Source organism: Copadichromis virginalis, linkage group LG20 (assembly GCF_057382275.1).
Source record: "Copadichromis virginalis isolate Kocher_CV1m ecotype Utaka linkage group LG20, C_Virginalis_male_GT1.1, whole genome shotgun sequence".
In the NCBI taxonomy this organism is placed as follows: Eukaryota; Metazoa; Chordata; class Actinopteri; order Cichliformes; family Cichlidae; genus Copadichromis; species Copadichromis virginalis.
The window spans coordinates 6,021,848-6,038,084 of record NC_140637.1 but is presented as its reverse complement, the minus strand read 5'-3'; the positions used below and the strand labels follow the sequence as shown (position 1 = coordinate 6,038,084).

At 41.0% G+C, this 16,237-nt stretch overlaps 1 protein-coding gene across 3 annotated transcripts in view; it reads left to right on the top strand.

Moving 5' to 3' along the window:
* The window catches only part of phactr3a (phosphatase and actin regulator 3a), a 34,911-nt gene that overhangs the window by 17,570 nt on the left and 1,104 nt on the right, over nucleotides 1–16,237 (top strand). Inside the window, exons 2-11 of one of the 3 annotated variants that reach the window (XM_085442749.1) lie at nucleotides 4,517–4,678; nucleotides 6,179–6,346; nucleotides 7,094–7,309; nucleotides 9,499–9,727; nucleotides 9,974–10,224; nucleotides 10,887–11,040; nucleotides 14,984–15,039; nucleotides 15,224–15,285; nucleotides 15,385–15,525; nucleotides 15,850–15,926. In XM_085442749.1, the coding sequence (XP_085298875.1) occupies nucleotides 4,517–4,678; nucleotides 6,179–6,346; nucleotides 7,094–7,309; nucleotides 9,499–9,727; nucleotides 9,974–10,224; nucleotides 10,887–11,040; nucleotides 14,984–15,039; nucleotides 15,224–15,285; nucleotides 15,385–15,525; nucleotides 15,850–15,926 (1,516 nt within the window). Of the gene's footprint in view, nucleotides 1–4,513; nucleotides 4,679–6,178; nucleotides 6,347–7,093; nucleotides 7,310–9,498; nucleotides 9,728–9,973; nucleotides 10,225–10,886; nucleotides 11,041–14,983; nucleotides 15,040–15,223; nucleotides 15,286–15,384; nucleotides 15,526–15,849; nucleotides 15,927–16,237 lie in introns of all 3 variants that reach the window. The other 2 variants (XM_085442748.1, XM_085442747.1) reach the window with 2 other exon arrangements.

Genomic DNA, 16,237 nt, shown 5'->3' with positions numbered 1-16,237 from the left:
ATGTCTGGGATTTACAGAGGAAAAAAAATTCTAGTGAGCAGCAGTTCTCGGGGTGAAAAGTTCTTGTTGATGTTGGCGGTCAAAGGAGAATGACTAGACTGCTTTGAGGTTATAGGAAGGCAAATATAACAAAAATAACCACTTACAACCAAGGTATGCAGAACAGCATCCCTGAATGCACAACGCAGTGAACCCTTAGCACATCTGCTGCAGATATGTTACAGCAGCAGATGACCTTACCGGATACCTTTTGTTGCCTGGTCTGATGAGCCTCGAGTTCTGCTGCAACATTCAGATGGTAGTGTCAGCATTTACCGTCAGCAACATGAAAGCATGGATCTATCTTTCTTGAATGAACGGTTCAGGCTAGTGGTGGTTGTGTAATGGGTTCGGGGATATTATCTTGACATACTTTGGGTCAAAAATGGGCATCATTTAAATGTCACAGCTGACCTGGTTATTGTTGCTGACCACGTATATCCAATTATGAGCACAGTGTATCTATCTTCTGATGGATACATGGTAAAAAAAATTCTGATTCTGATGTAGTGTGGACCAACATTGTGTCCCAAATATTAGACACACACATTTTGCTGTTTGAGTTGTAACTTAAAATTGTAACATGATGGACAAACCGTATTTTCTCCCTCACTTCAAGGCCTTTTCAGCATTGGCATTCCAGGTTTAAACACCTGCCTGTAAAATAAGCAGTCTTAGCTGTAACGCAGTGAATTAACACAAACTATTATTGGCACAGTTTGATTCTTAGTTACTGTTGCCTTAATTGTGCAGTGCACTTCTATTTTGATTTGTGTCAGTGTCAGTGTCACTGAGTGAGCAGATCGGGTGTATTTAGCAAAGCAAGGCTTTGCCTCATGTAACCTCACTGCCGAAACTATGTCATTGATATTATCTTACTACCCAGAATGAATCAGTTTCATTCAATAGCTCACAAAAAGCTTCAGAGTTGTATTTATTGCTCACTGATGCTCTTTTGCTTCGTGGTTATCAGTGTGAGAGCATAACATTAGATGTTTGGGATTTATTTATAGTTGCACTTTAATTTTTTACTTTCTATTTTAAAATAATTGGTTCTTCTCAACTAGGGACTCTATATGTGTGTACACATAGAGGTGTGTGTGTGTGTGTGTGTGTGTGTGTGTGTGTGTGTGTGTGTGTGGGTGGGTGGGTGGGTGGGTGATATCTTTTGCTCCAGAATGTGCTGACAAACTGGTTAAGTGGGGTGTAGTCCCCAGTGGCACACTAAAGCGCTGTTTTTTAGTTTCCTTTCCAAGTGACATTATCATATTGCCTTCCTTTTCCCACTCCTAAATCATTTCTGAGTTCAGACTTCACTGATGCTGTTTAGAGTCTACCATTTGTAGGTTATATTTACCTGTACTCCTAAGGTCAGGAGGTTTATGAGATGCCGGCACATGATTGGAATTACACTGTGTGCAGCCTCGCGTTGAAGTTGCAGGCAGGCGCACAGCAAACGACTGACTGGTCCCCTGCATGAGCATGACACATGGATTTAATAAATCCTATTTACATTAGCATAGTAATTAAAATTGCTCATCATCCCCACACGGTGCATGTCGTCCATTCATGCTTATCTGACACACATTTCGATGCATTCCCATTCAGCGGATAAAGGAAATCTCAACGTGCACGCATGTGTTTTCACCTAATTCTCGCGCTTTCGCCAGACTCCTGTCATTTTCCCTGAATAACCACCCCCTCTATGAAAAATGAACAGTTACTTGATATGCATTATAAATAGCTGCTCTGTGATTGGACGAGGCCGGGTTCTACTGCAAGCTCTTCCGTATAGCAACAGACCCCCCTCTCCCCCCTCCCATCTCTTCTTTTCGCCTCTTCTTCTCCCTGGAATCCCCACCCCCCACCACCCCTCTCTCCTCCTCCCCTCATCTCCTTCCCTCTTTCAAAATGCAGACACATCTCGTCCTCCATGTGGCTTCACCATCTACCCACAATGCACTGGGTGCCGCCACTGGCTTTAGATGTGGCAGTGTCTGTATAGGGGGCTCCTCTCCCCTCTTCTCTCTCCTCCTCTCCTCTGCTTCGGCCTGACTCGCTCCTCCCCCGTCCACCCGGCACCCACTGCTGCGGCAGCATCTGGATGTGGTCGCCATAGCAACAGCAGCGGGCCTGACCCCACCTCCTCTCCCCTTCTCTTCTCTCTCCTCAAACACACACACACTCTCCCCCTAACGCAGACATACCCCTCCTACTCCCCCTCTCCTCTTAAGCTTTTTTTCTCTCTCTCTGAGCGACTGGGTGCATTTCCTTCCAGCTTGACCTGGATTTTGCGTGCGGCACCACATTTGCAACGCTGCATGTGTGACAGTGGTGATGATGAGACGCCGAGATGGATGGTCAACTGACCTGTTTCCAGGAACTTTTAGGGACAAGATGCCAAACTAGAAATTTGCTTCTTTCATATGTCCCTCACCATTGCCTTTTTACGACCCCTGTTCTGTCAGTGTTCAGTTTTTAAATTTGTTCTTTTACTGTTTTTCTAACCTCCTTCTCTTCTTTTTCTTTTTTTATTGGTCTTCTCTTGCTTCTTATTCTCCTTATTTTGCCTCTCCTCTTCTATTTTCCTTCCCCCAACCACTGCCTGCTTTTCACTTTCTTCTCCCTACCCATGTGCTTCAAGAAAGAAGCAAGGGCTGCAAAAAAAAAAAGAGGGTTGAAACAGAGTCAGCTGTATCCACCCTCCTCCATCACTGTACTCCACATCACACCCTGAGCCACTCTCCAAATCCCCCCTCTTCCCCCCAAACCTCCTTTATCACAAATCCTTGCCTCCTCCTCAGCTGATTGTTTGAACAACGCTCCCGGCATTGCGAAGGCAGATATTGCTTCATTTTTGTCACAATGACGCATGTAGCTCTTAAACACGTAGCACATATAGCATATTTCTGCTTTCTTGGCTCTCTTTGTAAAAAATTGCAGGCAAGCCAGCAGCAATATACGCACATGAATCTGTAGACCCACACTTTTCCAGACATGAGTCATAGCCGCCGCCGTTCATTCAAAATACAAACTTCCTTTAAGAAGGATGCGCAGAGCGCCACAGTCAATAGGGACAACTCATTTACCACAATAAATAAATCGTTACAGTCATGGACCGTGTCGATTGCTACCATATGTTTTAATTTGTTTCTAAAACTGTTTTTTTTTTATCTTTTAAAAATTAGATGTTTGTTTGTTTGTTTCATTCAGTATCATTTTTTGCTTGCAGAACTCAACACAAACACACAAGCACATGGTTCACCAGCCTCAGACACAATGTAAACAGACAAGAGTCTACATAGTATTAAAGTATCATGTCTTTATAGGACGATCAAGACAAAATACAGATGTACAAAATACAAATGAAGCATTTTTTTAAAATGCAACTGAAATATATAAAATCAAAGGAAAATGTGCTTGGTATAAATTAAATGTACACCATCCATCCATTCTCATTCATTTTCTCCTTATCAGGGTTGCGAGGGGTGCTGGAGCATATCCCAGCTACCATAGGGTGAGAGGCGGGGTACACCCTGGACAGATCGCCAATCTGACTCAGAGCTGACACAGAGAGAAAGAAACCATTCACACTCACAGTCACACCTATTGGTCAATTTAGAAAAACACCAATTGACCCAATCCTACTAACTGCATGAGGAAGCTGGAGTGCTTAGAGAGAACTCCACCCAGAAAGGCCACGGCCAGATGAGGCAACAGTGCTACCAAATGTACACCAATCAAGTTCATTTCACTTGACCATATCTTATAAAATGTAAAATTTTACACTGTACTTGTATAATAGAATTACATGGAAATTTTACATGTAATTAAATTAGGAGAAGCCTGTATTTTGGGTAGTAACAAAAAACATAATATACTGCATCTCAGCTGTATTTTGGACATTATGGAACATTTTGCAGGTATATACATACAGTGTGAGATACAACAAGTGACATATCAACATGAAGCACAGGAGTGGTTAAAAGGCATCTGATACTATTGTTGTTTTTGGGAAAAGAGCAAAACTGGCACACCTGTTGGTCTTTGGGGAAATGCTTCTTTTGTAGTTTTGTGAGGCTGTCTGTGTCTCTGTGCTTTCATATTTTGCCATATCTTGGACTGTGAGAGAGATTTATTTTGATGCATGACGTACGGCTGGGTGGGAGGGGATTCACAGGGAAATAGCAGCCATCAGGGAGCGTGCCTTGATCAAATTAGTCTTTCTAATTCAATCTGTTCACAGCACTTGGACTCTATCATGGTTTATTCACTAAGGTGAGCATACTAATTGGGCCCTTGCTCCTCTCTTTCCCTCTCTCTCTCTGTTTCATCTCTCACCTCCACCCCTTTTCCCCTTTGACTTTTCTTTGCCTTCTTCTTTTCTGTTTCATTCACCTTCAAATCCCCACCCACTCTGTCCTCAACTCATTTCGCTTGCTGTAAAACCTCTCCACCCTCTGTCATCATGCAGTAGATGTGGTGGACCAGCAGAGGGTGCTGAGGACCGGTTGCTTGGTGACTGGGGTGCACACACCGCCAATCCGACGTAACAGCAAGCTGGCCACCCTGGGGCGCATCTTCAAGCCCTGGAAGTGGAGGAAAAAGAAAAACGAGAAGCTCAAGCAGAGTTCCACAGGTAAGATGAGAACATGTGTTTGTATTTCCAGGTTTCGTACACGATGAAACCTGCAAAAAATGCATAATTTTTTATTTTTTTTATTTAAGCCACATAGATGAGAAGCACAACATGGTTCATACTAAGGAAAGACCTGATACATGTCTTTTAATCTTACTCTCACTGAATCAGATGATTGTTATAAGAGCAAAGCTGTAGGTGTGACATAATGTCAATTAGAATATTTTTTCTTGCATTGCATCACATATCAAAGTTGAATGTTTTAAACTATGTTTCAGTGTTTCGCATCAATAATCTCCTGTTTTTTACATCATATTTTTTACTTTTACATTTCAGTTAGTCACAGTGGTAAACATCAGATGTTGTTATTAGAAAACATATTACCAGAGTCCCCAAAGACTTGTAGCCATCTGGCTGGAATATTTTGCCTGCTGTACAAGAGAAAGGATTTTAAACTTTTTCATAATTGAATATATTGATTTGTTAGTAGAGTTATAGTTTCTATCTTTTAAAATCATTCATTTTAGTTTAGTTTTTATTACTCTCAATATTTGTTCAAGTCTCTTTTTAATAACACGGACAAGAATTTTTCAGCGGCCAGTTAAAAGTTCAGGGCAGACATTACAATTATAAACACTTTATGAAAGCAAATCACTTACAGTCATGTAGACATCCCGGTCTTACAACAATCCCAAAAGCTAAATACAAAATGTATAAAATTTCATTTATTAAACAATATTTAATATTTATTATATTTTGATTTATTATTTCTAAATTTTAAAAAAATTGATACCCACTTTTAATTTTATTTAACTATTTTAAACTTCTTTTTCCGTTTCCTTAAAAAAAGTTAATTATAAACATTGTATTTTGTTTTAAAATATAAGCAGAGTGAGCAAAATCTGTATAGGGCAAATTAATAGCTGCATGACAACCATCTTCAAATTTCGAGGCTAAAATGTAATGGCTACGATATCAGATTGCTGCTGCTGCAAAAATGCATTTAATGTTTATTTTCTATTAATTTTATTAATTTATTTTTTTTTAGATGCGATCATAATGTTAGGATCCACTCAAAGTATACGGACCTTAATATTGATTTATCCCGAGTCACCTTGTGTGTCTACTTTTAAAAGCAGCATAATATTTGCTGAAGACAAGACTAAATGTGATGGCCTTGCTGTAATGGAGACTGATGTTGAATGAAGGTGACAGAAAGAGTGAATGTCATTTAAGGAAATCACAGTTGGTCACATCAGAGGTGTGCAGCAGTGTTTTTCAGCCCATCCTGCTGATAACTGCTCTCTGATAACTGTTCTTATCTGGACACAATGTCCAGTTAAGAGCTGCAATCTGATTGGTTATTCTATAAATTCAAAGCTAATTTGGAAGAACTTAAAAACGAATTCTATCTAGCTTTATATCACGTGTGTGTATTCTTATGGGTGAACTACTCTCACCAACAAATGAACTACATTCAGTTTCATTCTCCATTCACAGATGTAGCATTATCGAGTGGCCTTCTATGCCACGACCCAAACTCCACCACCCAAGGCTGCTGCTCCGATGGTGCGGTCTTACTTGGAGGATTTGGGGGACCATTGAATCCAAACCTCACAGTAAGCAGTGTGGAATACCTTGGTCCTGAGGAGGAGCATCCCCCTTCAGGTAGGACAATCTCCTGCTGTACTCAATGAAAACTAATCAATGGATATTATGGAACTGCAAAAGCAACAGATGAGGGGGAAATGGATTTGTGAAGTGGACGTGGCTGGATGTCTTTAACCCAGCATCAAAAGATCAATATGGTATAATGTTGCCGCAAAGCTCACAAATGTATGTTGACTTTAGAATTAAATTATTGGTTTATGTATTGCAAGATATCATAAGGAAAGCCTTGAGTTGGATGTAAACATTTTGCAATGCAAGTGTAATCCACTGTGCTGGCTTTCTCAAATGAAACTGAGATGCTTGTTTATGAACCCGTTTTTGGCACTTTGTACCAGTAGAGGGCAGCAAAGGCAAAGGGATTTTAATCGTCATGCTCGGCTGGAATAATTACAAAACTAGGGAATTTGTGAATGCTTGGATGTGTTTGGAACTGGTGCAGCAAATAAGTACATTTTGTTAATTTTTTAAAGAGAGGCTTTGGCAGATTTTAAGTGTCAAGTTTTTAAATCAGGCGGAAACTGAGGAATTTTCATTTACTTTGTATTTAGCCAAAGTAAATGAGAGTTTGCATGGTTTCACCACACATATTAAGTATGATTTCTCTGTAACAAAAGTCCATAAACGAGCTGTCTCCAGCTTTTGGAATCAATCAAAATGACATTTTATAGATTATGTGCTGTGAAACTCTTTGATTGAGACTATTTGAATAAATGCCTTTTTTCCTCCTTCTTTAATGTTCTTCAGTAGCCGCTCCTTTCCAAGACTGTGATCGGGTGGAGGAAAATGTGCGACTACAGGAGGAGGAGGGAAATGAGGAGGTGCACCCTGCAGGGGATTTACCTGAGGGACTGCAAGACATGGGAGAACAGATGGAAGAGAGATCAGAGGAAGAGATTCCTCCAGGAACTTCCCCACCACAAGTACCTCCAAAACTTTTGCCCCAGCTGAGTACTGGAGATGGTGAGTGCTGAGTAAATAACTGTCATTTTCATCCACATGTAGTGGCGTGAAAACATATTTACCCTCTTCTTGATTTCAGAATTTGTTTTAGATGATCAAATACATTTTAATATTAGACAAATATACCCTGAGCAAATACAAAATGCAGTTTTTAAAGGATAATTTAATTTATTAAGGGAGAAAGGCGATCCAGCCTGTGTGAAAAAGTAATTGCCCCCTAAACAACCTTTGTTGCAAGAACTGCAGCAATCGAGCATTTGCGACAACTACTAGTCTCTCACGGTGGAGTGGAGCATTTAGCCACGTTGGAGGGTTTTTGGGTGGCTTGTTTAAGGTCATGCCAAAGCATCTCAATCTGATTTAAATCTGGACTTTGACTAGGTCAGTGTTTTTTGAGCCATCCAGAGGTACACTGGTGTGTTTCAGGTCATTGTCCTGCTGCATAGCCCAAAGTGTTTTAGCCTCAGGGCATGAACCGATGGCTGGATATTCTCCTTCAGGATTTCCTGTACAGAACAGAGTTCATGGTTCCATCCATTAGAACAAGTCATCCAGGTCCTGAAGCAGCAAAGCCGCCCCAGACCATCACTCTACCACCCCCATGTTTGAATACTGTTATGATGTTCTTTTTATGAAATGCTGTCATAGGTTCACACCAGATTTTACTGAAAAAATAATTCAAAAAGTTCAGCTTTTGTCTCATCAGCCCAGAGAATATTTTCCCAAAAGTCCTAGGGGATCATCGAGATGTTTTCAGCAAATGTGAGACGAGCCTTTGTGTTCTTTTTGGGCAGCACTGGTTTTTTCCTCAGCACACTTTTGCCAGTTTTGCCTATTTTCTTATTGTTGAATCGTGAATACTGACATTAACTGAGGCAAGTGAGGCCTGCAGGTCTTCAGATGTTGTTGTGGGTTGTTTTGTGACCTTCCGCATAAGTTGTCGATGGGCTTTTGAAGTAATTTTGGTAGGCTAGTCACTCCTGGGAAGGTTCTCCACTGTTCCAGGTTTTCTCCATTTGTGGATCATGCCTCTCAATGGAATCCCAAAGCCTTAGAAATAACATTGTAACCCTTTTCAGTCTGATGGATGTCAATTACTTTCTCATCTGTTTCCAGATCACAGCATGATGGGTTGCTTTTTGAAGTCTTTTAGCCAACCTCACTTTGTCAGACATGTTCTATTTAAGTGATTTCTCGATTCAGCAGGTCAGGGTATGGCTCATATTTTTAGTATTTACTTAAGTTATATTTGTCTAATATTAAAATATAAAAATTGTTTGGTGATCTGAAACATTCAAGTGCAACAAATATCCAGAAAATTATGAAAATAAGAAAGGGTGCAAATACTTTTTTGCAGCACTGTAAGAGCTGTATAAAGCATATCTCTATCTGAACTGTATGCTGGTAAATACAATTGAAGCAAGATAACAAGCAAAGACATTTATTTTTAATAAGTGTAAATGTGATGTGAATGTACCCTTTAGAGTCAACACAGTGCAATGCAATTAAACACCAATGGACTATTTTTGGAAGATGTGCTTGACAGTGTTTCCTCCACCATCAACACCACTCAGTGGTGGAGGAACTGTTTCCTTTCCTTAAGTAAAAGTACCAGTACCACAGTTATAAAATACTGCGTTAAAAGTAATAGTCCTAGATCTTTAAATTAAGTAGTAAGGCGTACTGAATTCAAACTTATACTTTTGTCATAAAATATAATTCCATACAAGAGAGGTGCTCACATTTACTGATGGTCAGTTAATCAAATGCATGTGACTAGCAAAACCTAGCTGCTACTTATATTAATCAGTAAAAGTGTTTTTCACACACTGCTTCTGGATTTATGCATGTATTGTGCAGCTTTTGGTAAATGAATAATAACACACTATACCTGCCTGCTAAGGACCATATGAATTTTTTATTATGTCCTGATAAATTAAACCTTAGCACTGAAAGAGAGTGTACTTTCTTTTTCACATCACTGTGTGGTTCAATAAAAACTGCAGAGCACAAATATCAATCTCATTTCTTTGCACGAAATCCTTGCAAAAACCTCATTTCCTTCACACACGCCATTCTCTTGTCATATTTAGCAGATGTCAAGAAATAAACAAATAATAGAGAAATAAAATAATATGCTAAAGATAGATAAGAAGACATTAATTAACCTGCTCATCTTCATTTGTCAGATTCAGGTCCTCTATCACTCCCTATTCATCTGCCCAACTCCTACCTCCCCAAGGAGCCTCTACCCAGGGCCACAGAAAGTCTGGCCTCAATGACCCTGCCACTAAGAGGGCCTCTGGCCAACCCCTCAGGGTCCCCACATCTAGGCAATATGATACACCCTCCCATGCCCCCTAGCTGCATAATGGAGGAACTGCAAAGAGCTTTCGCTTCTAAGAACAGACAGGAGAGGTGAGTCTGAAGTGAACCCATACAGCTGTTTACATGTGATTTTGCCTTTTACCATTGCCACTGGATTGCTACAGAGCTCTTTTGTTGGTTTATCACTATTCTACTACGTCAATTTATGACTTCATCGTAATATAGTCTGCGTCTAATATACTGTGATAGTATTTTGTAAATTATAATGGCCTATAATTTCCTCAACTAAAATGTTGCCTTTAAATCCACTGTCCACATCCGCATCATGTTCCTCAGTGTCCACGATGGGTGTGAGCAGGGCTCACCCCCACGGATGTGGTGCTCCGACGGACGGCTCTCTCGCTCCTGCAGCTCGGACAACCAACACACATCGTCTCTGGGGGGAAGTTGTGTGGGGTTTGGAGGGTCTGACTGGCCCAAGAAGGAGGCAGAGGAGAACAAGGAGAATGTGCGGCTGGACCAGTGCTTCTCCAACACCTCAGGCCTCCCCACCGACTTGGACGGCTGGAACGAGTCTGTTATCTCTGGTGGGTTGGCCAATGTAAAAGTGCATGCAGAGTTTGCACATTCTGGTTTTGAACAGGGTGCACTTGTTTTACAAATGAAACATTTACACTCAACGGGATGAAAGTCTTGCATTTGCATCAATTTTAGGATTTTTGAGTAAGCTTACACTCATTATGGGCACAAATGTTTTGCTCATTTCAGGCTTTTAATGATTTCATTTAATTGTTCTTTTCTAGAGTGGAGTGATTGTACAGTATACATCTTTAATCGCTTTAAAAACAAGAATTAGATGCACAAGTTTGAATTCATTTCTCTTTTTTTTCTAATCCACACTGTCCTGTTCCACTTGTTCTTATTCACATGTTGTGCATGATAAGGAGACATGAGGGCTTGGTTATTGGTGATAAGAAATACCTGAACACTTAATTTTCAAGTATGAACTTTACCATGTGTAATCCACTGTCTTATACTACACAGCAAAACACCCAACAAGTTTCTGCCCAAATATTTCCAAACGCCACTGTAAACAATTATCTGTTAGTGTGGAGGTTTGGATGAGATAAAGTAGCCATTGGCAGCCATTGTTAGGATATGAATAGGAAGAAATCCCTTACAAAGTTCTCCAAAGTTTAAAAATAAGTGACAGCGCTCTGTGTTTTAATGCTTGCATGCGTGGTTGTAGGCACACTTCCTCGCAGGCTAAGGAAGGAGTTGCTGGCTTTCAAACTACGAAACAGGCCCAGCAAGCAGGAGCTGGAAGACAGGAATATCTTCCCAGCAAGGAGTGATCAGGAGCGCCAGGAAATTCGCCAGCAGATTGAGATGAAACTCGCCAAGTAAGCTATGAAATATTCTTTTGACTGCTGTCTGTGGAGTATTAGTGATTAATTTGTCATAATACCTGCAACAAAACCTTGGTCATTTTAGAAAAAGCCGTTTAGGTTATGTAGGTTGCCTTGTGAAGATATCTTTTAACTCAGTAACATCAACTTTGCTGGGGGGTTTTAAAGCCATGGTTCCATATTAGTGTCGTGTAGTCTCCATGTAATTCATTATGTAACAATGCACTGTAAGCCCAAAAAACATCTGGGCAGTGTCTTTCCAGGGTAAACGTATATTCTTAATTGCCTGGGTTACACAACAGCTAAGAGTAGGTGGAGGTGTGAGATAAACAATGGCTCTAACTGGATTATCCGAGTCTTTTGCACAGACTTGATTTATCTTGCACAATCTGCTCAGATTGCTTATGTGTAGTTCTTTTTTTTTTCTTACTAAAGGTCAGTTCTTAGTTTTGGAATGTTTTGTTATGTTCTTAGTTTTAAACTTAGAAGTTACCCATTGTGGTAATAGTACATCTATTCAAACAAGGCCAAACTGAATAAAACAATTTAATATATTCCGCAGAATAAAAAATGTACCAGAAATTCTTAGATGCCTTTAAAAACTTGCCACTCTTCAGCTTTCTGGAATACAACGGGTACAGACAGACAGTTCTTCCAGGAAATGTCTCTGTACAAAAGCGCTGCCAGGACATTAATTTTTTTTTTCTTTTCTTTTCTAATGTAAGTGAGAAACTTGATGTTCAAAGACTAACAGCGGAGGTCTCGTGTCACAAGACTGGGGCTCTTTAACACAGCCGTATCAAACAGGGGCACGGCACAGTGTTGCATAACCCACTATGCAATAACTCCCAGCCAAGCGCAGAGTGCCAACCACACTTTCTAAAGAACAAGATCTACAGTCTGTCTGCGGGAGAACTAATAATACTCCCGCCTCCTCATTTTCTTAGATTTACTGGAGGAAAATATATTATTATTTGGGGGAGAGGAAAACAGGTTTAAAGCATTCTCGAGCAAAAACACTCTACTCAAAGGTGAGGATGGAGCATGGCTGTAGCTTACATAAGCGCTTCAGGGTCTATATTTCAAGACAGAGAAGTTCCACTTGTAGCACAGCGGTTGTTACATAAAGACGTATATACAGAGCACTGGCTTTTGCTGAACTACTCCTTCTTGATTTCATTTTGTAAAGAATTTAGACAACCATAAATCAAAGGAGCATCAGTGGGGATACCCAAAGCAGTCTTATTTGGGTGAACCTCTGCACTGCCCAGGTTTGTAGAATGATCTGGGTTCAATACAATTCATATGAGTTAAGCGGCAGAGAAAAAAAATCTACCTCTCTGTACTCATGCTGAATGATCATCCATCCTGTCAGTGATAAATGACCTTTCTATCTTTAGAATCGCACCACCTGGCACTTGTGCTGCAGTCATACTGTGCTGTTTCCAATCTTAGCTCCTGACACTGTTCAATAATGCATCTCCCCATGCGCTCCCTCCTCTCCATAAATGTCGGGGAGTTATAGCAGCAGAAATAATAGCAGGAGGGGGTGGGGGGTTTGCTACTGTACTTGAAACATGAAGGAAGCTTGGAATGGCCAATTTCGTCTCCTTGTTGCAGTTGGCAGCTGAAACAAAAGATCGAGCGCCTCCATCAACCACACGTGGGCGTTTCTATTGTTTTGATTTTTTTTGTATTCCTCCCCCGGCAGGCATAGTTTGGTTTTCTATTTTAACTCATTTTCCTGCGAACATCTCAACTCAAGTGTCTAATGGAGATCCCTAAACCGATGGGCGTTTATGCGTCATTGCAGTATTCTGGGGGATCCCTTTTAAACATCTTACTTCTTCTCGTTCAGAAAGCGGTGGGTGATGTAGCGTTACAGTTATGAGTCAGAGTGTGGATATTCAGGGTTCCCCAAAATATAAAATCTCCTCACTTGAGAGCAGAGGGGTAATGTAGCTTTCGTGATTCATACATCTCACAAGGAAATCTCATTTGCCCACCAAAATAGCATCCAATCTTGACAGTAATGTGTTATTTATTCAACTCACCCACAAAGACCAAAAAAATATAATTAAGGGGCTGTTTCTAAAAATAGCCACAGCTTCTGCATAAAGCGCATAGGGCTCTTTCTGGAGTAGTGAAATCCCCTCCCCTGTGTTACTAGGCAGAAGACAGAATTTGTGCAGGAAGACTGTATTGTCTTAAGGATACCAAGTATCGTTGCTAAGCAACAAGGCGATCAGGTCAATAATAGTGTGGCTGGTGGCATCCACTAGGGCATTGGAAGCGATATTCCTGTTCCATGTGTTTAAAATGTAATATCCTCGGAGCTGTGGGAACACTTTGTCTTTGTTTATCGAAGAGTCATGAGGCAAAGAAAAGCAGCACGTTGGGCTGTTTCCCCACAATGAGGTTTTAAGATATTGGCATTCACACAAATATACATAAAAAAATTAAGTAAGGCTTAATAAATACATATGTGTGCATGTATATGTTTATAAAGATGGGATCCTCATATTCTGATGGAACAAAATGCTGTAATCATTGTAGACACCCTTCTGCTTTTTGTTCCATTTCTAATCACACGTCTCAGAGGAGACCTCACCAAGGGAGCCAAGCTATTGAATAATTCCTCATGCGACTCCACGCGCTGTGTCTGGTCACACATGTTAATTAACAAAGACTTGTTGCTTGAATGTACTCATTATCCTATGCAGCGTTGAGTAAAAACACAGAGAGCATCTGAAAAAATAAAAATCACACACCAGATTTTTCCGCTATCTTTTTTTTCTGCCAGTTTTGTGTCCCTTAATTAAAAGGCATGTCAAGAAAATGAGTTTGCGCTTAATGCTCATTACACAGTGCAACAGAGACCTGCATAGTTTGTGCATGGATGGTGAAAACAGCTCTCTCACAGATGTGGTTTTCTATTGTATTAACAGACTTTTAGAATACAACAATTTAATTGGCTGCTATGTGCCCGTCTATCCAGCGATAAACATACAAAACCTCATTCAGCTCGTTCTATGTGACTTAACTTTGATCTGTTACAGAACAAGAACTATAAAGAGTCCAAATATTGGTTTGGTCAAAAGGATAAAGAGAGCCCTGCTGTGCTCTACCCTCTCTGTCCTTTCCACCTGTAGAGGTGCACTGTGATGTGTGCCGCACGCTGTCTGAAGCTGAGCCCTTTGTATAAATAATAAATATCAGCAGCAGCAAAAGATATTGAACTTTGAAGACCTTTTGGGCTCTTTGATGGTGATGGGTCAGCATGTGGGAGCCTAAATTCAGTCATTTGAGCACCACCACTGAGAGATTGTATTATATCACAAAGTAAATTATGTTTTTTATAACAATATTTCCTCATTTAAAAAACAAAAACAAAATAGGAAAAACTGAATTCAACTGGTGCAACAAAGAGGGTGAGAGATGACTGTGGCAGTAGTCCAGCGCACATCAGGAGGAGGCTGGGGATGCCTTTAGCGAGAGCCCGCTATGCCCCGCCTCCATTAATTCGGCATGCAGTAACCAGGGAGACTGGGGGGAGTCGCGCACCAGCAGCTCATCACGACCCAGTTGAAAAGCGCGTGTAGCGAGTAGTAGAGAGGAGAGCCTTCACTGCTGCGGCGTTGTGCAGCAGATACTACCGCATCTGAGATGCAGCACACAGTACCCGAGAAATAATTAGCAGACTTCTCAAAATAATAATAACAACAACAAAAAAGGAGAATTAGCTTCGCTGATTGTTCCAGATGTGGGGAGCGCCTCCGCTGAAGTCTCACAGCCGCGGTTTGGATGCGAGATGGAAACATAGGGGATTCCTCTCGAGAACGCGCACAGCGAAGAAGCTGCAGCCCGTTTAAAGAGGACCGGACAGGTTATCTGAAGATACGATGGTTCAAAACGTGGTTTTGGTGTTTCTCCGCAGGAGGCTGAGCCAGAGACCGAATGTGGAGGAGCTGGAGAGTCGGAACATTTTGAAACGTGAGTTCAAACACCGCAAAACTACTCCCGAATATTTCACTCACAGCGAAGTATCTCACAGAGAGGCATGCCATATACATCATGCATTAATCAGCGCAGTAAACAACGCATGAGTACACTTTTTTCTTCATTTTTTAAAAATTTAATTATGAATTTTTAAAAGGAGCTGTTTTTACTTTCTTAGAGAGAAACGACCAGACAGAACAAGAGGAGAGGAGGGAGATCAAACAGCGGCTAAACAGAAAGGTGAGACTCCGTTTCTATTAAATACACTGTTCTGATGCTCTGGTTACTTCAATGTAAACAACAGACGGTGACAAATGTTTGGCACCTTGTCTCTTCCAGCTCAACCAGCGGCCCACGGTAGATGAACTGCGGGACAGAAAGATCCTCATCCGCTTCAGTGACTATGTGGAGGTAGCTAAAGCTCAGGACTACGACAGGAGAGCAGACAAGCCCTGGACTCGTCTGTCAGCAGCAGACAAGGTATGTATTGGATAGTGCAGTCACATCACGTTGATCTCTATGTCTTATTGCCACCACTCACTCAGGACTTATCGCCAAAATCAATTTCACTATGTAAGTCAGTTGGATTAAACAAATACCCAACATCTTTTCCCAAATTCCCCATTGACCTATTACTCAGGCTATCCAGCATTGCAAGTTGCTGTTATCAGCTTATCTCACAAAATCCCCTGTCCTCTTTAAACTTTTTAGCCTGATTTTATACACAAATATATATATTTCTTTCTTCCTGTTGTTGCTTTGCTGCTTGATGCACTGATGCATTTTTTTTCCTCTTCCCAACAGGCTGCAATCCGGAAAGAGCTGAACGAGTTTAAGAGCACCGAGATGGAAGTGCATGCCTCAAGCAAACATCTAACGAGGTCAGCATTTGGAAACGCCTGCCTGTGTTTGGAAGAACATGCATGCATGGGTTGATGCTCTATTCTAAGCTGCAGCAGTCTAAATTTAGCTCTCCTTGAGCATACAGAGGTGCATGCAGGAGCTAAAGATAGATGGGAGTGCTATAATGGGGAGGGGGAGGTTGTCCTCCAGAGAGTTCTCACTACCAGGTAGCAAAGCATGATGAAAGGCCACCGTGTCCTTGGCTTAATCATGTTTGAAAAGCACGAGACCTCGTGAGTTGTAACAGTGACCTAGAGGGAAGGTAGGAGTGTAGGTGCCTGGCTTCTCA